Source organism: Chelonoidis abingdonii, chromosome 4 (genome assembly GCF_003597395.2).
Source record: "Chelonoidis abingdonii isolate Lonesome George chromosome 4, CheloAbing_2.0, whole genome shotgun sequence".
Lineage (NCBI taxonomy): Eukaryota > Metazoa > Chordata > Testudines > Testudinidae > Chelonoidis > Chelonoidis abingdonii.
In genome coordinates, this window is record NC_133772.1 from 88,967,335 (window position 1) to 88,995,262 (window position 27,928).

Sequence of the window (27,928 nt, forward strand, 5' to 3'; positions counted from 1 at the left end):
TTGCAATGTATTATGACACCACCTTGCCTCTGATGAAATAAAACTGCGTTAGACTCAGAAAGGTGCCAGTTTACTTAAAAGCATGGGACTTGGAACAGACTTAGCTCTCATAGCTGGCAGAGATCTTTGCTATGTTCCTAAGTCTTTAATTTATGTTGTAGAAGTTCCTCTGTTTGGAGAATGTTGATTCAGCTGAGTGACTGTTGTTGACAAACATCTTTTTCTTAGAGGCTCTTGGACAGGATCATTATCATTGGGATTGCAACACATGGATTTACGCTGACATCCTTCAGAGTGAAGTGAAGGAGTGGGATGTGTTCTGGTACTGTGTGCTCTCCCGGATGTCAATATTATGGAAGCTTGTGTCTCAAGTCAGGAGAGTTCAGTCACTCGTGATGACAGACGTTTTTGCAACCACATCCTTACTGCATTTAACAGTCCACAGGGCAGTAGCAATTTTCCACCAGGGAGGAAGGAAAAATAACCTTGCATACAGCCATGTATCTCCTTCCTTAAACTTGTAGACCAAGTATTGGGAAGGTAGAGAGGCGGGTGGTTTAGGTAGAGAGGTTAGTTTGGGATATTGAAAGAAAAAAACCTATTAAGAAAAGCTTCAAAAACAAAATGTGTTTAACCTGGAGGAGGGGAGAAGAAGATCTAATTATGGCTCTGATGTATGTTACACTCAAAAAAATTTATAAGAATGTTAAGGTTACAAAGACAAACACTCAAAACTTAGGAAATGTCACTACTAACGTTGTCTGTGCAACCTTAGTTTGCCGCCCTTGTTTGCATGCATTGCAATAGTCTTTAATTACATGATCACTTAGTATATTTCCACTGGACCCCTGCCTCGTTCAGTGCACTGAATATTTTATTTTATCTTTATAGTTCAGTATTTGTCCCATTCAAACCCTGCTCTGAAGACAGAATTATTAATCTCCTGATAGGCTTTTCTATGGTACTCGTTACTATAGTATCTGAGTGCTTCACAAACAACTTATTTTCACAACACCCTTGTGAGGTAAGCTGGGGAAGAAAGCTTCTCCTTAGGACCCATGTGTAAAATGAGGAGATGTCTACACTACCAAAAAAAACCCACCCCAAAACAAAACAAAGGACAACTGACTTGTGGTCAATATAGCAATGTAGCTCAAGTGTTCTGTATAAATGAATGGGACATGCTAAGTTAGGAGGAAGGTTTTAAAAAGTAACTTAATATCTCATTTATAGCTCAGCAGTAATAGGGTTAATTAAGCTATCTGAAACTGAGCTCTAACAACAGTGAGCCCTAAAGAGTTCTTCTTTCTTTTCTAACTGTCAGTTTGACCCTAAAAAAGATCACTTTTACCTGTGGTGAGATGGGAATTCATTTAATTCTCAGCCTCCCGTCACTGGGGTGCTCTGTCTCTGTCCTTCACCCACCTTTTTCAGAGATACCACCTTATGTCTTCGAGTTCTCAATTTCAGATAATTCTTATATTTCAAAACTGAGTTTTACCTATCGTGGACCCTGTGTGGGTTGTTCCACTTCATTCCCTTATCTTGATATTTGCATGTTTGTGGAAGGTGTGCTGAGGCCGAGTTTAACACAGAACCTGCTTGTCTTTACAGCGTGAGAAGCATCCTTACTACAACCTCACAGTAAAAGTCCTCAGAGCCAGAAACATCCAGGGTACAGACCTGTGTAAGTACTTGACCAATGTTGTGCAGACTCATGTTTTACACAATGCACAACTGTAACAGCTCGGATTTCCTCTGGTTGATGTAACATTGCATCCCTACAGCTTGTGTGTTTTTCTAAAATATCTGCTCCAGGAATTACTTGGGGGAAGTTCTCTGACCCGTGTTACACAGGAGGTCAGACTAGGTGATGACAGTGGTCACTTCTGACATGAATCTATGAATCGGTCATTTTCAGTATATATTTACATAAAATTTTTCCTACTAAAATGTATTTATATATTTTCAAGGACTGAAATAGAGCCAGGATTCAAATTAGTACCTCTCATGTTTCTGCTCCCTGTGCACATCCAGACATGGCCTTCGCTGTGTTCTTTCACACGTCTCACCACAGTGGCTGTCAGAGCCTTCTACCCTGCAACTCTTGCCTTCTGGCACCTATCTGCATCAACTTTCCATCTTAGTTCGAGCCTCTATACAACTGTCTTCTTCCTGGACTACAATCTCCCTTTTCTTTCTCCCTTTGTTATGCTTACTGTTTAACTCTGTAAAGTCTTTGAGGACACAATGTGCATGAATGATGCTAAAAGTAAAGCTGTTCTGTGCCCTCTCATCCATTTTTGTTTCTCATATTTTGATTACTTTTTCCTTCCCCTTTTTTAATATTTGCTTTTACAGCCCCCTGACTTTTAAAATCCCCTTAGCCATTTTGGGTTTACTGTGTTTTCTTAATTAGTGTGGATTTTGAGGTAGTCTGTTTTAGATTCATATATAACATCCAATACTAAATGTATTTAAATATTGAGTATCTATAGAGCTAAAGCTATGATAATGCTGAAGTGCTGGATTCTGTAATAACACCATATGTTGGTAGTCCACCACTGATGAGGATGACGATATTGTGGCAATTCTCATTTGTGACTACACATACGACTCCGCAGTCTGAATCCTGATGGACAGAGTTGGCTGCACTGAGGGCATGGGAAGTCTGTATCTGATATTTGATGATGCAGCTCTGTGGCGCCTTTCTCCAGGCTGCACGTGATAATTTAATCAATCCCACTCAAACTTATCACACGCTGATCTTGTCAGAGACCTCCAGTGAGCCTGTTCTGAGCCATTTGCTCAAGTTCTTTGAGTTTGATGCCAGCCCACTGGGCTTTGTTTTTGAACAATGATATGATAATAAGTATCTTTGAAGTCTTGTGGCATTTCTTTTTCCTTCCAAATGCTACTCTGAGGATGTCATGGAACACTTTGATAGCCTTTGGGCCTGCTCCTTTATATAATTCTGCTAGGATACTATCCTTTGCAGATGCTTTGCCAGAATTCAGTTGTTTGATGGCTTTTATAACTTCCTCAACTGATGGAGGGAGATCGAGATCCTTTTTGATGGGTTTCTCAGGTAAATGGTCAAGGACACATCGATCGACTGTGGATGGTCTGTTGAGTAGACTGCTGAAGTGTTCAGCCCATCTCTGTATGATCCTCTCTCTGTCTTTGTCAAGTCCTTATAATGATTGATTGATTGAAGTGGATTGAATCAGCTATCCACAGTTATTTGACTTCATTGGGGAAGGGGTGGAGCCTGGCTGGAGGGTATTCTAGTCCTCCAGCCAGAACTGTTCCCTTTTGGGAATGGGGAAAAGGGGAAGTCCCAAGTCCTTAAGCAGTGTCTATGGGAACATGAAGCTATCTGGGAGTGCCTTGCTGTGGAGGATAAACCACAGGATGAAGGCAGATGGCAGTTGTGTAGGTTTGGTGAGGCCGTATAGTGGTAAAAGAATTACTCCCCCAAATCCTCAGTTTAATATAGCTTGTATTTCATTGAAGCTCCACTGTTTGACATTGTACCTTGGCTAGTTGCACAGTCCAGAAAGTGAAGCCATTACAGTGAAACAAGGACATTAGCAAAAAGCATTTCAGATGAAAGCCATGTTTCCTGTGCAAGCTGCAGGGTTTAAAAGGCCAAGATATGACTCATGTATAGAATCATGGAATATCAGGGTAGAACAGGCCTGAACAGAATTTTACTCCAGGCTGGATTATGTGGGAATTCAAAGAAAATGTATTGCCTGAACAAGTTTCTTTCTATGCTGCATCCTGTTTTCAGGAATACCTGGAAAAAATCTATAGGTTCTCATGGCTTCATATATGTTAAGAAGACATTTGAGACAATTGTGAGCATATCTAATCTAGATTATGCCCACTGAGTTCTATCACATGACCTTTCCAGCTCTTTGTAGCATGTCTCTCTGACAGAATTCACAAACCTATGAAATCCTGATTGTGAATGCTGGATTAGATCACATGCTTGGATCTAAGTGTCAGAATTTCCTGTGGTATAGGTACTTTATGGAAGAGATTTCCTAATGTTTTGATGGTTTCTCTGGAAGAGATTTCCTAATGTTTCCCAGTTAAAAGGAACACACAGGATCTAACTTGTTTGGAATATCCTCTTAACTCAGCACTAGTGTCTTTATGCAGTCTTCATGGTCTGTGTTAGGGACAACAGAAAACCAATGCATGTTACACAACCTGAGTGTTGCACTTTACCTTAGTACACTAAAATTAGATTTATTCTAGTGCCGTATTCTGTTACCCTTGTTGCACTCAGAAACATGGTTTGATTTTTGGCATTAGGCTTCTGGGGCATGGATCACACTGCACATGAAAGCAAGGTGTTCTATTCATGGTACAAGCTAATATACTTAAAGAATGGGAGAGTGAGATCTTTTGCTCTACTGTCCAAATAGCAGTAAAATAATTTCAGAAGAAGAAACCTCTTTGGAGCACTAGCCCTTTTTCCAGCAGTGGCCCTTTGAAGAAGAGGTTTAACAGTGGGACATACCTGAAAAATGAACTATTTCTGTGAAGAGAAATTCAATTTGCTGCTGTTGAAAATATTTGTCTCTTAGTGAGGGTACCCTCCCAGCCAGTCCAAGTTTTTTTTTTCTGATTAATTCTGCACAATCCTGTGACATGATAGAATATAGAAAGCAATGATACATATCTGATTAGAATTGTTCTGATACCTTTCTTCTGTACTATTCATTCCAGTGTCCAAGGCAGACTGCTTTGTGAAATTGCGTCTACCGACTGCATCTCCAATCACTTATCAAACTCAGGTTGTTGACAACTCCAGTAATCCAGAGTGGAATGAAACCTTCCAGTACAGAATCCACAGTGCTGTCAAGGTGAGGGACAGTATTTTGATCTGGAGAAGATCAGATTATCTGGTGCTTGAGGGGTGGCAGGATCTTGAATTTAAAAATATCAAAGGTTCTTTATTACCAAAAAAAAAAAAAGTCATTTCATGTAAAGTGTCTCACGTGAGCCTGCAGGTGCCCTTTGTTTGCAACACCCAAACATGTTCCCCAAGTCACTGCATAGTCACCAAAAGAGATGATTCATAACTGCTCACACTCTTGAAAATCCCAGCTAAGGAGAGAGAAGGGTTTTTTTCCTCTAGTACCGTCTGATGCATTTTGGCGGAAAAAGTATTATTAATATTATATTCAAGGCTGCCTAGGGGGGCGGGGGGCAAGTGGGGCAATTTGCCCTGGGCCCCCCAGAGGCCCCCACGAGAATATGGTATTCTATAGTATTGCAACTTTTTTTTTATTGAGGGAGCTCCCAAAATTGCTTTGCCCCAGGTCCCCTGAATCCTCTGGGCAGCCCTGATTATATTTGTATTATTGTAGTGTCTAGGAGCCCCAGTCATGGACCAGGACCCCATTGTGCTAGGCACAATACAACCACAGAACAAAAAGAGTTCCTGCCCCAAAGAGCTTATAATCAAAGCATAAAGCAAGAGACAATAGATGGATACAGACAGACCAGGGAGTATAAGGAACCAATGAGACAATATTGCTCACCATCATAGACAGTGATCAAGCAATCTGATACTGGCCCCATAAAGTTTCGGGAAATTCCATGATAATGCAAGTAAACTTTTCTGGGCTATTCATTCTCCCACCCAGAGGCTATTGTCTTCTCTTGGTTGTATTTGTCCTAATGCCCTAGTCACTAGGGTAATATCACCGTGTGGGCAAGAATGCTGGGATCAACTAAATTCAAATAAGTTTGTGATATTTGACTGTGAGTTTGTTTTACTGGCTGCAATAATTCCAATATTACAGAAATACAGAATTAAAAGTTATGAGAGGAGAGAGAGTAAATTTGTCACATATTGACAAAGCTGGACAGTGTAGCATGAATGATGAATACTTCTCAAATTCTGTCCATGTCAGTGCTCTGTGTTGACACTAGTGATAGATAAAGATATTATTTTTTTAAAAGATGGTGGCATCTCTTTAAAAAAATACCCACCAAAACCCTCTCTGCAGAAATTAGTTAACAGATACTGATTCCCAGTTGGACCAGGCCTGTGTCATGGTTGTTTGTGGCTGCTGGGAGCATGAGTTGGGTTGATAAATGACTCTGACAAGTTGGCAGAAAGTTACAAACAGGTAGGAGTTAGATTATCAAAATAAAAGCAATAAAATAACAAAGAGCTTTATATTCCCCCCTAATTCATGAGGACACTTAAATTCTGGCTGCTAAGCCGGAGCATTTCTGTAGTTTAGCAGTCTCCTTGAAACATGCACAGGCCATTTATAGGCAAGTGTACTTTGTGTACAACTAGTGCACCCATCTGTTAATCCCAGCTGGGCTTGTCTCTGCTCAGTAGCAGTGATGATCAGGAAATTTATTGGTTGCTCCTGAATCACCCTGAAAGGGAGGAAACTGCTATCCTTTCCTCAGGCAAACCAATGTTGAGTTAAGAAGAAATTCCAAACAAGTTGGGTCTTGTGTGTTCCTTTTAACTGGGAAACATTAGGAAACCTCTTCCAGAGGAACCATCCAAACATTAGGAAATCTCTTCCAGAGAAAACATCCCACATACGGACTAACAAACCCACATCCTCCAGTGTGTCATGAGCTCTTTGGAACAGGGCAAATTCTATAAATGGGGAAAGATAAAATTGTTGCAGAAAGACTCTTAATTTTTCAGGCCTCTAAAAGGGTACATTATAAACAACAGAGAGTAAACCAAATAGCAATACTAATTAATTTATATCACTTCCATCCATCAACTTGCTTTTGTTTTGTTTTAGAACATTCTGGAGTTGTCTCTCTTCGACGAAGATGTCCTGATAAATGATGAACTTACTTCTATTGTCTTTGATGTGGGGGGTATAAAGCCAGGCCAACCTTTAAAGCGCACTTTCAAGTTAAACCCAGAGGTTGGTAACATTCACTCTGTGACCAAGTACCTTTACAGATCTGTTCAATACAGCCACACAGAGGTTCACACTGGGAGAAACCTCTCCACATTTGCAGAAATTCTGGAGTGCTTTTGAGAATGCTCTTATGGTTGTAAGGGTTTTGGTTTCTCTTGGCAGCCATTTTGGTGACAGTTGACATTATTTGGAACACTGATACTAGATGCTTCCCTGTACATGTTAAACAAAGGGACAGGGCCAGCTCCAGGCCCTTGCGGTGGCACCTTGGGGTGGGGTGGCGCTCGGGGTTGTTTTTTGTTTTTTTTTTGGCTGGCGCTGGAGGGTTTTTTTGGCTTGTTTGTTTTTGTTTCAGCCAGGTGGTGCAGCGCTCGGGGAGGGGGCAGGTGGCTTGGATGGCATGGCATTCAGTGGGATGGGTGGCGTGGCATTCGGAGGGGGTGGGGGGCTTGGGCAGCGCGACATTCGGGGGGGCTTGGGCGGCGCAGTGCTCGGGGGGGTGAGGGGCTTGCGCAANGGGAGTGGGGGGTGCAGGGTAGATGGGGGCTTGGGTGGCGGGGTGTTTGGGGGGCTTGGGTGACACGGTGCTTGGGGTGGGCAGGGGGCTTGGGTGGCGCGGTACTCTTTATTTTTTAATTGGGGTGGCAAAAAAGTTAGAGCCGGCCCTGCAAAGGGACCACTTCTCTTTTGTGCACTTCCTTTTCTGGCTGGTATCGTGAATGTTATATCGCTGGCCATGCACTCTTCATTCTTCAGGCTTTACATTCTCTGCGGTCCAGCAACTGTAGAGGATGACACAGTTGTGCATGTTTGAGCAAGTCTGATATTTATTCACTAAGCACCAGTGTTACACATGCACAATACTTACTCTTCTCTTTTCCACCAATTGACTAAAACTCATCCTGTGGAATCCAATGTAACCAGGAGTTCAGATTCTAGAGCAAGTTGCTGACTAGTTATCCCACATCTGTGTGGACTTCTGTATAGATAGAAGTAGAGACCTTTTGGTCCAAAACCACAAGTCCCTACCACTTACGATAAAAGGAGACTCTCTCTTGGGTACAGAAGGATTCGTATCCTCTGTGGGCCAAGACAAGCAGTATAGCATGTAGGCAATATCTATTATGTTAGAAGAGCTGCTATCATGTTGGCTCAGAACTGCCATTTTAAAAAAAGTATCTTAATTTCCCTGGCAAAGATGCATTCTGATTGACCCAGTGTATTGAAGTAATTATAAAATATTGGGGAAAATATGTTAAGCTAGTTTACATGCAAATACAGCCACCCTACATTTTCAAAAGTCACCAGTGATTTTGGTGTTTAAGTTTTTGGGTGCTCAACTAGAGACAATTCAAAGAGGCCCCTGTATTTCAAAAAGTGCTGAGCATCCACCCTCTGAAAATTAGGTCCCTTTAAGGTGTCTCAAATTGGATTCCCAAAAATTAATTCACTCAAAATCACTAGTCAGTTATGAAAACATAGGCTAGCATATCTATATAGATATTTTTAGTTTGCAAGGATCAAGTATTCTTTGCTGCAAAGGCTACCTCTCAATTTTAACAAGTTCAAAACTTAAGAATAACCACCGTCCCCATGTTTAAAATCCGGAATTGCTACATTCAGTCAAATTTGCAGATTTTGCACATGCTGGAGATGTAAGCGCTCTTCAACTACTATTGGTCCAGTTACTTTGGTTCCAGTCTTATCGTTCTGCAACAAGATATCCGATCCATGGTCATTGCCTCAGCCAAGTTATACCCAATAGGCCTGTGGGTGTAGACAAACCAATTTCAGCCTTCTTTAAGAAATGTGTGTGTGCTAACTTCTTTAATGCTATTCAGACGGATCCTACTTAGAAGCTGGAATAGCTGAGTTCAGAAGCAAACTTACCTGTGTACGCTGTTAGTGAGGAGTAATGATCCCTCATCTAGGCAACCTAGATGATATGTAGTAGTCTATGCTCTGTCTACATAGAAGCTCAGATCACATGATTCTGGAGGGCCTTTTGTAACACCTCTACCCCTCCTTTCCCAGAGCCTGATTATGTGGTCTTGGCCACTAATTGCGATCCTGAAAAACTGAGTAGTGGATCTGGAACTGAAAATTAGTGCCCCAGGGAGAAGTTGAGTTGAATTAGAAGCTACATTTATTTCCTAGTTAGTTATGTTGTTTGTAATCTGTTACTGAATGCTTGCTGAGTGCTGTGAATGGGAGATGGCCAAAGTCTGCAGAAGGCTGTTAAAGACAGCAATGAACTCAGAGTGCAAATTGCTGAAGAAATGAAACTAAACATAGGTAGCCCAAATGTAGCTATAATCGGTTATGCTGCCATATGGGTATTGGAGTTCAAAAGGGCTTCATAGAATAAAGTAGGGACAGATTTGAGAGCAAAGTTCCCCTTGTTCCCCTATAACCTGTTTATGTATATAGTACTTAGCTTGTTCAAGTTCAAAGCATTGTTCAGCACTAAATGTTAGCAAGGTGCTTGTGTAGACAAACTATTAGTTTGCAGTAAGCTGTAGTGTGAAACTACCTCAGACTAACCTACTGTGCACCAACTGTCCACGTGCATACTACCTGCTACCCGCACACTGTAAGTTCCCTAGTCCACTTCCACCTACTCCAAATTCACTGGGGAACTTTTAGCACATAGTAGCAGGGTCCACAAAGACAGTCAGTGCAAGGTAGATTTACACCCCAGTTTGCCACACACTAGCCGTTCATCTATACAAGTCCTAAATAATCCTATTGTCCCACCTGTAAAATGAGTTAGTAAGTAGTATCCCTATTTGCCATATCAGGAAACAGGCACAGCAAGGTTAAGGCAGACATTTTCAAAAATTGCTTCTGATTCTAGGTTTTTCTATTTTGGGGTGCCCAGCTTGAGACATGTAGGGCCTGATTTTCAGAAGTGCTGAGCACCCAGACAAAGTTGATGAGAGTTGTGGGCGCTCATCACCTCTGAAAATCAGACTCTGGATGCCCTGATATTGAGGTACTTAAAATTAGCAACTGCTTTTGAAAATATTGATCTAAGTGACATACCCATGGACACAACAATCAAGATTAGGATTCAGGAGTTCAACTCCTAAGCCCATGATCAGTTTGCGAGACAATGTCACCTCTCCTAAACCATTAAAAAAAATCCTTGTACAGTCCCACTGCTTTGACAACAGTTTCACTCTAGCCCTCTTTCTGTACTCGCTTTCTTCCTTCCTCTGGATAAACTTCTAATTTCTCCCATTCAAAGTATTCTACAGCTCTGTCCCAGATAAATCTGTCCTGCTTTTTTCGCAACACACTCCCGTCTGTTGTCTTTTCTTCTGCCCTCTCCTGGGAGATCCTTTTGACTACCCTAAGCCAATGGACCAAATGACTTTAATGCAGGGGGTGCAGTTTTAAGTAGCTGATTTAAATGAGGTTGAGGCTTAGTAAAACTTATTTGAAAATTTGTGCTGTTATAACTTTAGATTACATTTTATAATGAGTTAAATTATAAATGTTGTTGTTTTTTTTTTTTAAAAAATGCCACTATTGGTAGGGTGTCCTAGTTGATGTCTACAGAACTGCTATAGTCAAAGATCAGTATATTGAAAATTAAAGCTTTGATGCTGGTAACACTTAAGCAGTTATGGAGCGTTATTTGCATGAATTGACTTCAATGGAATTAGTCATGTGCTTTTGGGGATACGGTAAAAGATATTATCTCACCCACCTTCTCTCTCTCTTTTTCTTGGTCACACTTCTGAATATAATTGCACTTTTTTAAAAAAAGCAAACAATCTCTAGAGTATATAACCTAATGTGAAGATTGCCTTATAGGCAAAGCTGCTGGGTGAACCTGGACCTGCTTCATATTCTTTCTAATGGTCAGAGATTATCTTGTTCTGTGTCTAATTTTTTTTGTAAAGGCTCAGGAGGAGTTGGATGTAGAGTTCTACTTAGAAAAATGGTGAGTCTGATCATCTAAGTACACTGCTCAATGTAAATGTGCATTTTTAATACGTTATTTAAAATACAGTGATGGTCTCCCACCCCCTACAACTCTTTGCATGATTTCTCAGATATAAATGCCTTTAAGGCTATGGCGTTCTCAGCCTTAGGGCACTGGCACAGTGCTCTGGAATATTACTTTGCTGTAATCTTGTTGCTGCAGCATTGCAATAAGGAAAATCTCAGTATTGGAGACTATTTGCCATTGCTGTGTTGAAGCTCATGTTGATGAAGTCTTAGCTTACAATGGAAGGTTACTGGAATAATTCCTGTAATACAATTAACAGTACACCTGCCTATCCAGAATACCCTTTTTATGTTTGGTCTCTTTTCGTTTGAGACCAGCATCCCTTCTGGAAACTGAGGTGGGAATCTGCGTGTGTACGTGACAGCTGCACAAAGCCAGGAAGCAGTTTCTCCTTTTTAACAGTACATTTTTTTCCATTGCCCTATGAAGCAAACGTTTACTGAGCTGCCATTCTCAGTGTCTGATTACAGATCGTGAGCACACAAGGTGCCTCCAACCACTCAGTATGGAAAGGGAGGTGTGAGAGGCATCAAAATGAGGGACCAATGGGAAATTAAAATTAAAAATTCATTCATATTTACCCTTTACCTTCACAGCTCAGATGCCCCTACTGAGATCCTCACCAACGGTGTCCTTGTGGTGAGTGAATGGAGATAATTGGTTATCCGTTAGAGAATTGTTACTTAATGCAGCTTTCAGGGGATGAGCACTTCAAAATTAGAGGGTCCCTAAAATCCATGCATCTCATTTCCTCTACTTCACATGTGTCCCTTCTTGCATTTGTTTATATAAAAAAATATTTAATCTGGATTTCTGGACATTAGGGTACTGTCTTATGATGGGGGTTATTTTTTTCCAGTGGGGCAGATGGCTTCATAGCCAAGAAAAGATGCTGTTTCAAAACAATGCCTTTGGACTGTCAGTGGGTATTTTGTGGACCCCTCTATCCTCTAGTCCTTGACACTTACCTGCCCCCCGCTTTCCTGTGCTCCTTTGTACTTTTGTAATATGCAAGATCAGCATACATTCTTTCCAGTCATTTCTTATTAGTAATAGTAAACGGGATACATCACTGCAGCATTGACTGCTGAATCTGACATTTGAAGCCAGAGGGCTTGATCTCAGGCAATTTCTCTAAGTCTTCAGAGAAACGGTAGTATGAAAATGGTATCTTATATAGTGAAGAATCCCAATCACAGATGAGGGATGGAGGGAGAGGCTGGTTAGCTAAGGAAATTAACAGAATAGGAGGATATGGAGTGGAGCTGATCCAAAAAACTTAGGCTGAAGTATTTTCTATTGGAGAATGTAGTGTCACTGAAATTGAATGCTGTGTGAAATCATGCTGATTTCACTGAAATTTCATCTTAAAGAAAAATTGGGTGTAAAAGTGTGGGCAGAAGAAATGTTTTGATCAATCAGAAATTAAATATATTTAAGAATTTTCTTTCATGGAGAATTGTGAAATTTTTGGGTTTTGTTCTGATTTAGAATGAAGCCAAACTCTGAAATCTCAAAATCCTTCCCAAAATGGAATTTCATTCCTCTGCACAGTTCTAATATGGAGCCTTTTGCTTCTAGGTCACTGACTGTAAGTCAGCCTAGGTAAATCGTGACTGAAAATAACTGTTGAGGCTACCTAATAGCCTGTATGTGAACTGAATGGGTGGGAATCAATTCATTTCCTAGTGCAGTCATTTGCAAATCTTTTCATTCTATAGGCCGCCTCATAAGAGTGTGGACCTACACCTCCCAGCATGTCAGTCTTCCATTGAAGCAACTGCTTGGTTCAATGAGTTAGGGAAGTGTGATTCCCAGCTCACATAGACGTATCTGCACTCACTGTGCTCAGGCTAGCATGCTAAAAATGGCAGTGTAGCCTGGGTAGCATGAGTGGTGGCTTGGCCTTGCCATTTCAGTTTGTACCCAGGTGGTCTGGGTGGGTATGTATTCACCTGTGCTACCCTGGCTATGCTGCTATTTCCAGCATGCTATTTTGAGCAGAACTAGAATGGATACTTCTGCATGAACTGGGAATCACACCTTCCAGCTCAAAGGTAGACATGTACCCTCTCTTTGGGGACCAGTAGAGTTGTGGAGGAATGCTGATGTTTTAATAAAATTTAATGAGCAAAGTTAACATCAGTGAAGTCCCTTGTCCACAGTCTCATCCAAGAAGTCAAGGACTGAATGGAGTGGGAAACTGACCTCCTCTTTCTTCACATGGTCACTCGAAGGCAGGGTTTTGTGACTACAGTGTAAGAGGTGTTTGCATAGGCAGAAATGGTGCAGTTTCTGTGAATAGTGGGATGGGTGGCAAGCAGTTTTTCCCTTCTGTGCAGAGCTGGCTGTTTGCTCAGCTTGTATTTCAGTTTCATTCTGATTTGGATCTAAATACAAATCAAGCCAGCTTTTAGTTTCCCCAAAGTTGTGGAAGGGAAAGAGATTGAAGCATATATATATACTTCAAAGAGAGAGAGAGATCTGAACACAAAGCACATTCTTAGTAAGTTTAAATAAAAAATAGAAAAACAGTCTGTGTATCCTGACAGTCTGTAGCTGTGTAGAGGAAGTTATGGTGTGGGGAAGTGATTTTCCGTTCAGAAACAGCAACAATCCCTGCCCTACAAACCCTGTCCATTTGAAGGAACAAATCTGCCCCCTAAACCTTTGTTTTGCTATGGGATCAATGCTCTAAACCATTTCCTATTGTCACTGGATTATGCTTCAGTGGGGACATGAAGCGAACCTCATAACCAGAGCAGTGTTTTGTTTTTCAAATAGGCTCGTCCCTGCCTGTGTCTCCAAGGTGTAATCAACAAAGATCAGAAGTCAAAGCAGAGTGAAAAGGGTACGTCTGCTTGTGTATTTCAAGGAAGAGCTACTCTATTGGTCGCTCTTTAGCACATCCATCCCATCCTGGAGGAAGTTTGGATCCTCATCTGAATTTTGCCTCTTGCCATCCAATGCTAAGGAGCTTTGCTTCGCTGTTGCTGTAACATATTGTTGTCTACTACTTTCTTTCAAGAAGTGGCTTTTTAATAAATCTGTTTAAAAAAAATGGAATGATATTGCATCTTTTCCATAAAGTGTCCTATGAAAGAAAATTTGGGGGCTTTAGTTTTTGTCTCTGTGGTCTAGCTGTCATTTCTAATAACATTCTCTAGTTTTCAATGTGTGTTTCAGTGACTGTTCTGACCTAAATCTCTCATTCCTACTGTCAGGGAGCTGTCAGATCAAGCTATCAATACCGGGGGCCTATGAGAAACAGTTGTGCATTCCTTGCAGAGTGGACAATGATCAAGATTTTGGGACCCCATTTGTCTTTCATGTAGACAAAGAAATGTGTCCAGACCTGGAGGTGGAACTGGAGCAAACGATAACTGTCTTACAGGTGAGCATCTGTGCTGACATCTATGTAGACTACCAACCACTTTTGGAACAAATCCATTCCGAAGGAAGGTGTCTCCTGGCCCAAGAAATAGATCGAAGAGTAATTTGCACTGATTTATGGTTATGATCATTATACCAGGAATTTCTTTAGAGGGAAACCAATCTCTGGTTTGCCATTGTACAGTAGTCAGATACTGGTGTTGAAAGCAGTTTTCTCACAAAGTACTGACAATTATAGATGGGGATGGTAGTGCAGTTATATTCCCACATGGTGCCAGGGCACCAGCAATATTCAGAGCCCAGCTTCACCAATATTTGGGGCCGGGTGTTCCTCCCTCCCCTGACCCCACCTGCCACTCCCCCCCGCGCCTCCCCCGAGTGTCCCCTGGCCCCAACTTGCCTTCCCGGGTCAGGGAGCAGAGAGTCCCTGTCTCTTCTGTGCAGCTCCATGCTGCCTCCCTGCAGCAACTGCTGCCACAGGGTCCTAGTGCCCCCCATCTCGACTGCCAGGGCAGACTGACTCTGAGCCTGCCCTTCCACTTCAGACTCTTCCCTTTTCCAGCGGGACCCCCACCAACACAGGCCCCCCCCCTGCCTGCAGTCACCGCTCCTGCCCCATGCTGGGCAAGGAGGCAGCCCCATCCCTCACCCCCAGTGATGCTACAGTAGGGGCAATAGCAGGGCAGGAGGCATATGCAGCACCCCCCAGCATGGGGGAGGCGAGGGAGATTCCTGGACCTGACAGAGGCCCTAGAAGCACATGCAGTGACAGTGGTGGGGGTGAATGTGCTGCTGGAGGGGTGGAAAAGGGGGGGCTCCTCCCCTAGAGCTCGCTGCTGCCAGCAGGGAAAGGGCTGGGGGGAGTCCTCTCTGGCCCCTGTCCCAGAGCAGCCTGCTTACACCCCAAACTCATCCCCAGCCCTGCCTCACCCCACACCCCCAGCCAGAGCTTTCACCTCCCCACCACACCCTCAAGACTCTATCCTAGCCCTGAGCCCCTCAACACCCCAAACATCTTATCCCCAGTCTCAGCCAGAGCCCTCATCCCCCTGCACTCCAACCCTCTCCCCATCCCTGAGACTCTCTAACACCCCAAACCTCCCAGCCTCAGACAGAACCCTCACTCCCCATGCTCCTACTCTCACCCTGAGCCCCTCCCACACCCCAAACCCCTCATTGCCAGCCCAGGCAGAGCCCTCACCCCCTACACTCCTACTCTCACTCTGAGCCCTTCCCATATCCCAAACCCTCATCTGCAGCCACAGCCCAGACCCCTGCACCCCCTCCCATCCACAAACTGCCTCCCACAACCTGCATCCCAATCACCTGCCCCAGCCTAGGGCCTACACCCAAGACCTCCTCCCCCACCCAAACTCCCTCTCAGAGCCTTGGGCAGGTGGGGGGTGGTGGTGGAATTTTGGTGGGGATGGGTTCTGGGCACCACCAAAATTTCTACAAACCTGCCCCCCTAGTGCTGCCTACTATGAAAGTTCCCTGACACTTCCCATTATAAGATCCTCTTTTCAGTGGCCTGTAACTTTTGTCAGACTTTAGTTGTTCAGTCTGAAATTTTCCATGCTGGGTATCAGCTTTAGGCTGGATTCTTTTAGAAAATTTCGGACAAAGCAATTCAGCTGTTTCTGAGAACAAGGTAAGGGAAAAAATATGTTTTTGCCCATGTTAAAAAAAAAAAAAATTCAAAAAAATTCTGGAGGCCTTTTCTTTGAACAGCTGTAGTGCTCCCATGCTTTTCACAACGGACATTAAATTTGGCAGTGGATGGCCTGTGTCTCAGGCTGTGCCTTTTGCCATCCATGTGAAAATCCACCTACATTTGGCCAAGTTATAAGCCTTTTAGAAATCAGAGTTTGCACGTGCTCAGAGACTTTTTTGATATTAGACAGCTAAAATCTCCAGAGATTCCATCCTCACTGAGCATTGTTGAGCCTCTCATAGCTACTAGTGCTGACTAGATTGCACATGCATCTTCCCCACTGTGTGACTGAGCATACTCCCTACAGCCCAAGGCTGCAGGGGCAAAAATGGACTTATCCTGTGTGTATGGGTGCTTTCAGTGAGTCTGAGAGCAAGGAAGCCTCTCTCCCTTATGCTGTCAGTGACTCCTTCCCTCCTGGCACCCTAGCGATGTGGAGGAGGAAGCCATCTGATCTGAATGTAGAGGGGATAAAAGTTGGAGCAGTGTGGAAGTGGGTGGGAAAGGAGTAGACTGGAACAACAAGTCTGGTGAGACTGGGCCTGGAATGGCTGAAGAAAAAAGTGGAAGTGAATGAGACAGAGGCGGAATGGGAAAGAAAAAAGTATGTGATTGTGTAATTATTAAAGACTGTGTTACATGCAATGGGGGTGAATTAAAGTTGTGTGTATGACCTTAACTTTTAAGTGCTTGAATTTCCGACTTTAATAAAGTTCTTTCAACGTTGTGGGTGTGGGTATGTACACCTCCCTGTAGCCCCACCCACCCACACTAGTGTGATACAGAATAAAGATTTTATCAGCATGAATTTAGTTGCGCAAATAATTAACATCAAACCTTTATGCTATTTTATCATATATTAGGCGTGTGATATGTGCTGTGGAAAAACTATTTTACAATTTTTAAACGCAAATATTTTTCTATTCGGATTGGTGTTTTGTATCCCTCCCTTGTAAAACAAGGTGCTTCAGTTATCATGAATCAAATTCTGTAGGAAGTGAAGGAGCTTTGCTTAACTGACTATGTAAAAAATGAACCTCTCAAAAATAACTAAAATAGCTTTTCTAGACAAATTGTCATGACTCTAGAGTCTGATATCAATGGACCTTCCAGGGCTAGAATGAAGTGCTGTTTGAAACACGTCACGATATACTGGACTTTAAACCCATTAGGAATGCAGCACTGCATATTGCCCATTACTGGCCTCAGACCAGGGTAACTGTTTTGGAGGAAAATTCCCCATTTAGGGGCAAGAAACACATTTTTGTGACAGGTTGATTTTTAAAAAGAGAGCAGTTAGATTTTTGAAGTTATTCAGAGGTTTGGAATGATGGAAATAGTCCCAAGAAAAAAGGCTTGGTGGACAGAGAGCCTGTAAGGTGCTCACAAGTACATGATATCATAAGACCTTCTAAAGGGTTGTAGTGAGTTGCAGTATGTGAATAACTCCACTTTGTGACAGTTCTGGTTCTATATTTTCACAGGCAAAATGACTATTTTAATGAAAACTATTTTTCGGTGACTGTAGAATTACTCTTTTTTGTTACTAGGATGAAATAAGCTCTGATCTGGAAAAGCACACTACACTTCTGGGACAGGGAACCGTACCAGTTAAATCACTTCCTGTTGGACAGAAAGTAGACATGGCTGTTCCTTTAGGAGAGGTAACCCACTAATATTTTTGCATGTATTTTAATACTCTTGGGATAAAGATTCCAACATTTAGAAGTAGGCATTTTTAAAGTTTGGGACTAAAAGCCAGTGTTGCCATAACTGAAGATTTAATTGAACTCTTGACATCTACCAGGTTTTGCTGTAATTTTTAAAATTAGCACCTCAAGAAGACGGTATTTCCTGGAATGATGTCATAGAGTTAATCACTGCAGACTGTTGTTCACAGTTATTCTCAGATGTGCTATTTTCAGGGCTGATTCCTGCAAAATAAGCATCAGTGCCCATCAGTTTGCAGAGGAAAGGGAAAAATTAAATAGGCTGTGAAAGAGAGAAAAGAAAAGCCAAAAGTGCACAAGCGGAATAATAGTTGCACTCTTCCCCTGTCCTCCAACTTTATATTACTCCAATGTAACAGCTTTTAAGAGAAGTCTATTTGCACTAAAACAGTCACAGGGAGAAAATAAGGTGTGCTGTGAATTTGCTTTTGCTGGTGAAAGTGTTTATCTTGCATAATATTTGATAATAATGGTGAAGGCATTCTCCATGCCCTATTAGTGGACGCACCTGTGAAACTATCTTTGGTTCAGGGATTTATTATATTTTTCCAGGGACAAAGTTTGGATCTGAGTGTGAAGGCTGAAGAGAGGTAAGTATGTTCTTTGCAGAGCCTATGATAAGGAAATACTTTACTCTCACAGTGAGTGATCTGGGTGACTGTGTTAACTGCTCCGGAAGCACATTCATTTTACTAGAGGCTTTCTTGGGTTTGAATGAAAAAATAAAATCTTGTTGGATATTTTTCTTCTTCTAACCAAATTCTATTTTGATTTTCACTGTGAAATTATTCTTTGTTGCACTTGTAGCAGGAAAGGGCCTGAAATCTGAACAAATTTTTCATAAATTCCTAGGGATTAGGCCTCAAAAATGAACAGCTAAATGTATATTATTACCACTAATGTGCCCAAAATGTGCTGGGAGCTGTACAGACAAAGAGGAAGATACAGCCCCTGGCACAAAGAGCTTTACAATCTAAAATAAAATTAAAATTAAAAAAAAAGTTGAGGAAAGGATTAGTGCATAGAAGCAAAACAGATCAGGGTAAGGGGTAGATAGATTCATGTTTTGTTCTATTATATTTTTTTTTATATTATAAGCCCTTCCTAATTGCCTCTTAACATAGCTATGATTAGTTTCTGATCCAACCCTCATCTACAAACCCATAGTAAGATGTTTTCTTCTCTTAAACCGACTAAAATCCTTTCAAAACTATCATCTTAATCCTGACAACTCCTTTGCTGTACTTCTCACAGGGAATCCAGCCTTTCAACCTGCATCCTCCCCCTACCTCCCTCTGAGACTCTTCCCCTAGGCTAAAGACCTCCCCAGCCCCTGCCCAGTTATCTCTTTCTTTAAACCAATCATAACTTTAATTTTATTTGTACAACTATCAAATCCTGGTCTTTGGACACTGCAGGACTAACTACAAACTAAAATAGTGAGGATGAGTGAAGTTCACTTTTAATCAAAAAATGCTCTTCCGTTTTTTAATGGAATATTGGTTGTCATGTTTTGGGTTTGATACAGTGATTTGACTGTAAGCCTAGAATATTTGCTTAGAGAAGATTACCACACACCCTTTTTCAAGGGGTTTCAAACCCTTTAGATTTATGAAAACTCCTAATTTCTTTTTAACTCCTGTTTCTGTAATCAGTACTTGGGATCTTGATGTACGCCTTGGTTTTGGCCTCTGTGAAGAAGAGAGAGAATTTTTGGACAAGAGGAAGAAAATAGTTTCTCAGGCACTAATGAAGACACTTAAGTTAAGAGAAGCCCCTGGGAAAGATGAGGTATGAAACACAGTGTTTAGAGATGGCTGTAGAGCCACTATGACTGGTAATCATTTAAACATTTAGGGCTCTTTGCAGGTAAACAACAGGACTTTCCTCCATTCACGGAACATTCACAGCATAGCCCAGGGTGAGTTTCTCTTTAGAGACCAAGAATTTTAAATTCTAGATTTTGGTATGTTTTCAGACTTTTTTGTTTTTTGTAGGTGTTCCTTTTATGGAACAAAAAGTAATTTTAACAAAAAACCAAAAACATTTCCAAAAAGGTTGATGAACATTTCTGGGGTTTGAGGTTCCAGAATTTCTTTGGCTTTTCTTATCTAGAACTACTGCATCATGTGCTGTCAGGATGTTAAAATAAAGCCAGCCTTTGTACCCAGCAAAGCTCATGGTTGTAACCTGCCCCCCAGTTTGAGGGAATTAGAACTGTATGAAAGGGCAGATGTAATGTCTGTGTATACAGTGCCTGGTACAATAGTCCTGATCTCTGCTTGGGGTCTTAGGTACTAGTGCTAGAGAAATGATTGATGTATTTTTTGCTTACAACAGTGTAGGTTTGATATGCTATCGCAAGGCATGTGATTAAATGACTAGCATTTGGGGAACATAATATACATCACACCTCTTTTCAGCAAATGGACAGCTTCTAAACAATACTACGATCTTTATGATCTATATCACTAAAATATCAGTCATGATTAACTTTATACTGGAATTTAATCAGCATATTAACAGGAGTATAACTATTCCTGTGTTTTTAAGGGTCTTATCCTTACATAAGTAAAGAGTAAATAAATATAAAATTAAACAGCAGATCAAAAATTAACTCAGAATGTGTCATTCCCTGGTTTCTCGCCTCTCTGCAGGTCCCAGTGGTAGCAGTTTTGGGATCAGGTGGTGGGACTAGAGCACTGACATCATTCTATGGCAGCCTGTCTGGGCTTCAGCAGCTCGACCTTTTGGACAGTACAATGTATCTGTGTGGAATTTCAGGTTCTACTTGGTGCGTAATATGCAATGGTGGCCCCTGAAACTTCTAGCTGGATAGGGTTTGTGTAGCTCCAAGTGGGATGTTAGATTTAATGCATGTAATCTTTAAAAAACAGTACGTCGATATATTGCTATTGTCTATCAGATGTTGACAGTCATAATGTTCTGGGTGGTTAAAAAAAGTGTTTCATTACTATTTTTAATACCTACAGCAGTGGGTCTAGTAGAAGCTATATAATTGCATTACAGAAAGAAAACACTTTGGGGGAGATTTTCAAAAGCACAAAGAGGAAGTAGATGCCCAGCTCCCATTGAGGGTTGGATACTTAACTCCCATTTGCACCTTCAAAATTCACCCCCTTTATGGAAAAGTTATGGAAAATAACTTAATGTAAATAAATATGTACTGCTCCTCATCTAAAGCTCCAGCTTATACATTGGTGTAGGGAGGTTTGCGAAGCCAGATTCTCTGCTGTGCAGAGAAGGAAGCCAGTTACCCTGGCTCTGTTTGGAACCCCATACAGTACCTAGCTCTCAGGGCTGTTGTGAGGATGAGTAGCTAATGCTAATTAGTATACAAACATTAGCTAAATCTGCTCTCCAGAACAACCCTGAGTGGTAGATGAGCTGACAGAGTGATAACAGTGAGGTTGGTCTCAGGTTCCCCAGCGTATTTTAGAACTTTAAAACTCCATCTCATAATGCTTGTTAGCTTTAGCATTTAGTCTTCTAGGTTTTCAGAGTTCTACAGTGCTCAGTTCAATACTGCAATAGTAACATTACCTAGCTGGAATTTGATGTTTAATATCATTCACTGATCTTGATGTAAATGTTTTTCAGGTGTTTGTCTGCACTGTATCAAGACACAGACTGGTCCTGTAAGGACCTCCAAGGTGCAATCAGCAATGCCAGGGATAATGTATCTAGTAGCAAAGCAGGGGCATTTTCGTCAGAACGATTGAAATATTACTTCCAGGAGCTGAACTCAATGGAGAATGGTGGACGGAAAGTCTCTTTCACAGACTTGTGGGGCCTTATTATAGAGTATTTTCTATATCGGAAGGTAAAGAATTCTGGACTCTGAAGCTTATTGCTGTTTGCCTTCAAATTAGGGTGTCAACATATCCACCTATTTGTGCTCTGGAAAATGATTTCTCCTTGTATATGCGTAAATTGTATAGAATTGTTCTGGGGATTAGAGAAGTCTTGGGAGAAACATGGGAGGTTTTTTTGCCTCAGTTTTCCTATGTATAAAATGGGGATAATGATATTTACCTCATGTATAAAGCACTTTGAGATCTATAGATGAAAAATGCTATGTAAGAGCTAGGTATTTATTTGAAATTATTTCGCAAGCCATTCATTTGACAGCCATTTGGAATGTTAAGGCTCAGAAAATGTGGTGACATATGTTTAGCAATATATTTTTTCAAAAACTGAATGTAAAGTGATACAGTTAGGTGAAATCACAAATTTGGAATCTGATTAAAACAGCCATTAACTAGTGAAGAATGCCTGTAAAATTCAAAATATCTAGGCCATGTAAATATTCTAGTAAAATATAATGAGCCCTGCACTGGGGAGCAAGGAGCTTCAGAGCCTGTGATATGGTTATAGCTGAGGTTGGAAAGTGAGAGAGCTCCAGAATACAGGAGCATGGGGCTAGATGGCTCTAGCAGAGCACCAAAAATATTAAGCTTTTTTTCTTTCCCTGTTATAACCAGGAAGACTTGTCAAAGCTGTCTGACCAACAGGAAGCAGTGAAGAGGGCACAGAACCCCTATCCCATCTATGCAGCAATCAATGTGAGGCCCAATATTAGCGATGATGACTTTGCAGGTATAAATGAGACAGGTTTATTTTTCTATTTTAAAATCTGTAAATAATTCCTCCCTACTGAGACTTAATCCTTTTTGCATCTCCACCTTTCCCCATTCCCTGAAGCTTGGATAATAAGCATGAGACATGAGGTGCTGATTAGCCAGTATTTGGGAGCCCATTAGCTTATATATCAAACTGGACACTGCTTGGCAAAGTTTACCTGTGTTCTCCATAGCTATATCACTGAAGATCTACTCCTGAGGGAATTCTGCACCAAAAAAGAAAAAATTATGCGTGCAATATTTAAAAATTCTGCAAATCTTATTTGTCAAATAAATGTGATTCCAGCATGGCAATGGGGAGCACAGGCCGCTGGCTGCATTGAGGTGGGAGATCACCCTGAAGCTCCCAGATCCCCCAGTACAGGGACTCAGCAGTGAGGCAGCACCTGACCTTGACACAGTGCAAGAACCGGGCTTGCCCCAGAAACACCCTGGGGCTCTGCCCCTCTGTGCCAGACTCACCAGGTGTGGGTAGGCAGGCTCAGCCCAGCAGGATCCAAGTGTAGAGGGGCTTAGTGTGAGAGGGGATCCAGGTGTGGAGTGACAGGTTTCTGTGTTGGGGCAATTTGGGTTTGGGCAGCTCAGTGGGAGATCTGGATGTACAGGGGCTTGTTGGGGCAGGGGCAATGGGATTCTGCAGGGGATCCAGATGATGATGGTTGGGCTCAGTGGGGGGAGGGGAGCTCTGGGTGTGGGGAGATGTGGCTTGGTAGGGGTCTGGGTGTGCGGGCTCTGTGGGGGGGTTCAGGTGCTGGGGAACTGGGGCTTGATGGGATGGGTAGCCAGGTGGGGCTCAGTGGGATGGGGGTCTGGGTGTGGCGGGCTTGTCAGAAGGGTCCAGGTGTAGGGGGTAGGGCTTGTCAGGGTGAGCGTTTGATGGACCTGCTTAACGAGGGAGCCCCAGCTGCTTCTGAGGGGATGCTGCATGCTGGGCTCTCGCTTCCCCCCCGTGATTCCCCATCTCCCTCCCCTCAGTCTCACGTTCCCCTCCCCTGCCCTATTCCACCCCCTTCCTTCCCCATTGCCTCTTCCCCTAACCCCTCCACTCCCTCCACCCCTGCTCACTCAGCCCCACTGCGAGCACTCACTGTTGCACAGATGACAGGAAGGCTCCCAGCACACAGAAGGGGAGCGCAACTGGCACTAGAACCCAGGAGGCTGCGTTCAGATATCACTGTTAAGTTCTGGCATGGCTTGATAACGCTCTGTGCTATTGTTTTTAAATAGCTGCATGCTATTTCACAACTTAATGACACCAAAAAGAAATATTTAAAAATTGCTGCTCAGAAAAATCAATCTAAAAATGTGGAATTGCTGGTGAACTTCAACTAATGTTTTCATCGTTGAACAATGTGAGAGTGGGGCTCCCCACCTTGTAAGGTTTCCCTATGGACCAACTTGGGAGATAATTGATTAGGACTGGGTGGTTAACCAGTTAACAAGGGGATTCAGCATGTTAGCTCGGAACTGTTAAATGGGAGAAAGTAGGGGAAGGCTGGAAGGACGGGCAAAGAAGCTCAGGATCTCAGACAGGTGAGACTTCTTCCCCCTTCACCTCCCTTTCCTGTGCCACAGGGATGCTTTGAAGTTGTCCCTTATGGTGATGGGACATGAAACTGCATAAGATGTTGTAAATAAAGTACACTGTGGTGAACTTAGGTAAATGTGTGAGAGGGTTGCTTGCAAAGAGAAATCCAGGGTGAGGGAACCCATTCTGTGACACACATCTAGACAGTCAAGTTGCTCTCATTGCCATAATTGTAAGATATAGTGAAAAATCCTAAATTGTGGTATAGCTAAGGAGCTCTCATCTGAGAGGGTTACCCCTCCCCAGTTCTAGATGTTAAATCCTTTTTCTCTTCCCCTCTGTATCCAAACATGTGCTAATGCTGAATAGCTGAGCTTGGTGCAGGGACTATTCATGGGGACTAGGCTAAGGAATTCACCAACCCAGGCCATAGAGCAGAAGTGGAGGTACTCTTTGGTGGCGGCTGCAGCCCTGAGACATCAATTGTTCCTGCTGCTCTTGTGCCCCTACTCTGGAAGGGACAATGGGTAGTGGATCTGCATACCAGTGGTTTGATTAGTCCCCAAACGTTGCTGCACAGGGAGTTCCTACAGATTCTTTCTGGAAGATCCAACTGTCTGTTCCTCCAAGACAGCCACACTAATTCTACTATATATGGGGTTTTATGAGGAAGAAATTGCTGATAGGTGATCCTGGAAGAAGAGAGACTCTTCTTTAACCACTCTTGTAAGAATAGGATAATGAGACTATGCACTTCAGAGTGTTCCTGAGATAACTGTTGATCTGCTGTCTTACTCTCAGAGTGGTGTGAGTTCACTCCCTATGAGGTTGGATTCCGGAAGTATGGAGCCTTTGTCCGAACAGAAGACTTTGACAGTGAGTTCTTCATGGGGCGGCTGATCCGGAAACGTCCAGAGCCCAGGATCTGCTATCTGCAGGGTATGCTCTAATGTGGCTGGTTTTGAAAGGGAAATTGAAAACCTTCATTTAGTGTCAGAACTGGTTCATGCCTCAGTTTCCCCCTTGCTCAGTTAAACAAACCACCGTAACTGGTGCTCTTGAAGTACTCACCCCTTCTTGGCATCTGACTTATTAATATAAAATAACAGTTTAACTCTAACTCAAAAGTAGAGTCTCTCAGATTTTTTCTCAAGGCTTAGTAGTCCATTATGCCCCCATGGGTTCCTAATACTCTTGTTGGGGTATTGCTCCTGATAAGGGTTGCAAACTTTCTAATTGCACAAAACTCAACACTCCTGCCCTGCCCCCACTCACTCCATCTCCCCTCCCTCCATCGTTTGCTCTCCCCTATTCTCACCCATTTTCACTGGGCTGGGGCAGGGGGTTTGGGTGCAGGAGAGGGGTGAGGGTTCTGGCTGGGGGTGCAGACTATGGGTGGGGCCAGAAATAAGAGGTCCAGGGTGTGGGAGAGGGCTCTGGGCTAGGGCAAGGAGTTGGAGTGCTGGAATTTGAGGACTCTGGCTGGGGGGTGCAGGATCTGGGGCGGGGCTGGGGCCCAGGGGTTCGGAGTGCGGGAGGGGGTGCAGGCTCCAGAAGAGGGTGTGGGCTGTGGTGTGCACCAGGGATGAGGAGTTTGGGGTGAAGGAGGGGGCTCTGGTCTGGGGCAGGGGGTTGGGGAGTGTGTGTGGGGGTGCAGGCTCTACCTGGGGGTGTGGGCTCTGGGGAGGGGCTGTGGATGAGGGGTTTGGGGTGTAGGAGAGGGCTAAGGGCAGGGGATCGGGCTCTGGGAAGAGTTTGCATGTGGGAGGGGACTCTGGGCTGGGGTAGGGGGTTGGGGTGCGGGGTCCAGGGGAGCTTACTGCAGCTTCCAGGAATACCAGGTCCCATGGGTGGTCAGGGAGGCTCAGCTCGCTGCCCTCACACCCACAAGCACCACCCGTGCAGCTCCCATTGGTTGTGGTTCCTGACCAATGGGAGCTACGGAGCCGGCACTCTGGGCAGGGGCAGCCCATGGAGCCTCCCTGGTCACCCATGCTCCTAGGGGCTGCAAGGACCTGGCAACCTCTTCCAGGAGCTGTTTGGAACTAGAGCAAGCCCCTGCTGCACCGCCGACTGGACTTTTAGTAGCCTTTTTCGACCTGGCATTCCTGTCAAAAACCAGACACCTGGCAACTCTACTCCTGCTCCAACTAGACCTTTCCCTCTGGCTCATAGGAAGAGTGTCTTCCCCACTGAACTCAGACCAGGGTCTCCGCTGGTCCCCTGCATATGACTTCCTGCTCCCTGCAAGGTTCTCTCCTCTTACCCTTCTGTCATGGCTTCAGGTCTCTCTCAGCGCGTATTGTAATTACCGAGCCAACAAACTTACACTAATTGTGAGCTCATCTGTGAGAAAGCAGATAAAAGTTTATGAAATGTTCCAGTCACATACAACAATCAATGTTGATGGGGAAAGCTGTAAAAGGGAGACTGGCGGTAACTGATTTAGTCCAAACAAAAAAGCCTCCTGATATAACTCCAGGGCTCTGTTAAGATCATGTCTAGTAGATCAGAAATGTGGGCCTGGAAATCAATGAATCAAAATGGGTGTGTTGGAAATTCAGACTAATTGGTGAACAATCCTGCCCTTCTCTTCCTTTTGGGGTCCTTAAAAGATAAGACTTTGGGGGGCAGGGGAAATCAAGCATAATTGCTAACTGAAAGAAGAGGAAGGAGGAGTAAGCTTCACTATCCTGGCCTGCCACCTTCATTGACTCCAGGGACCCAGAGGTCCACAGTGACACTGTTGGGCCTTTGTTGTCCTGATCCAAAGAGATTCTACCAGACTGGGCCAAGAGAGGGACCCCAATGACATTGCTACTTCTATTGGCTCTGGCTGAATCCCAAACACTCACTGGGATATGAGACTGTCTCCTCACCACCTCTTGTGTCCTTTTCCTTCCCTGCCTTATTTCTTTTCTTTCCTTCCCATTTCTTTTTTCCTACTGTCTGAGTCCGGCTTAGTTGGCTAAGACTCTATTTTGCAACACTGTTGTGAGCCTTTGACAAAAGCTGCAGTTGTTACCTAAGCAGCTGGATGCTGGTACAAGTTTGCCAGGTCTTGGAATGGCTGATAAGGCCATGTGCTGTGGCTGTATTTTTCCAGCAATGCAGTTGCAAATAGATGCAACATCAGAGACAGAATTTGCATTTTGCATCTCTGCTATTCTTTTCTCTCCCCTTTTGTGTGTGTTTGTCTTGTTTTGTCTTTAGCAAACAGAATTGAACTTCAATAACTGTTCCAGTCTAACTCAATTAACATCTCTTTTCCCCAAAAGGGACAGTTATTACTACCTTTATATCATCAAAAAGACTGTCAAACAAAGGGTTTTCCTTATAAAATCTCTCTATAGCTAAAGGAAAAGGGGATAAGAGTTATGGTTAAAATAAAAGCCTTAATACTTTACATTTCAAATGCTTTACCTGTTTTTCCTTCTTTTCTATATCTTTAATAAAAGGTTGAAAGACTGTTTAATGGTGTGTTTTCCATGGTGCTAAGCAAGCACTCTCTCTACCAAATTCTGAACCTTGTTTAACTCTTTATTGTTGGACAGTTTCAGGGTCATGTTAACACGTTTAACTGCTTGGGCCCATATATGCCATCAAAATTAACATGACATACCCCAGATCTCTCTTTTGGGAGTACTCCAGAATGGGCATCTCTGTAGAGATGTCTCCTTTAGGTCTTTCCTAGTTTCCCTTTCTCTGATAGAGTAGACTCCCTCGTACAGGATGGTACTATCCCTGAGCTACCATTACCTGATACCTGCTCACCTGACCCAACCACTGCCCAACGCTCAACCCATCACTTTGGAAAGGGATAATTAGGCGTAGGGCTCGACTTCTCTTACAGGGACAGCCCACTCGGTAACAGGCAGTGACCCTATGGTAGAGCCTCTATTGACTGCACTGAGTTTAAGAAGCCTACGAAGGTGCTAAATCCTTCTTT

The 27,928-nt window shown here is 43.1% G+C and overlaps 1 protein-coding gene across 1 annotated transcript in view; it reads left to right on the top strand.

Moving 5' to 3' along the window:
• The window catches only part of PLA2G4F (phospholipase A2 group IVF), a 36,301-nt gene that overhangs the window by 2,394 nt on the left and 5,979 nt on the right, over window positions 1-27,928 (top strand). Inside the window, exons 2-15 of the mRNA XM_032793844.2 lie at window positions 1,615-1,687; window positions 4,744-4,880; window positions 6,804-6,932; window positions 10,841-10,881; window positions 11,547-11,589; window positions 13,735-13,801; window positions 14,175-14,344; window positions 17,608-17,721; window positions 18,340-18,377; window positions 19,443-19,578; window positions 20,445-20,581; window positions 21,409-21,631; window positions 22,293-22,407; window positions 24,781-24,918. Of these exons, the coding sequence (XP_032649735.1) occupies window positions 1,615-1,687; window positions 4,744-4,880; window positions 6,804-6,932; window positions 10,841-10,881; window positions 11,547-11,589; window positions 13,735-13,801; window positions 14,175-14,344; window positions 17,608-17,721; window positions 18,340-18,377; window positions 19,443-19,578; window positions 20,445-20,581; window positions 21,409-21,631; window positions 22,293-22,407; window positions 24,781-24,918 (1,561 nt within the window). The remainder of the gene's footprint in view (window positions 1-1,614; window positions 1,688-4,743; window positions 4,881-6,803; window positions 6,933-10,840; window positions 10,882-11,546; window positions 11,590-13,734; window positions 13,802-14,174; window positions 14,345-17,607; window positions 17,722-18,339; window positions 18,378-19,442; window positions 19,579-20,444; window positions 20,582-21,408; window positions 21,632-22,292; window positions 22,408-24,780; window positions 24,919-27,928) is intronic.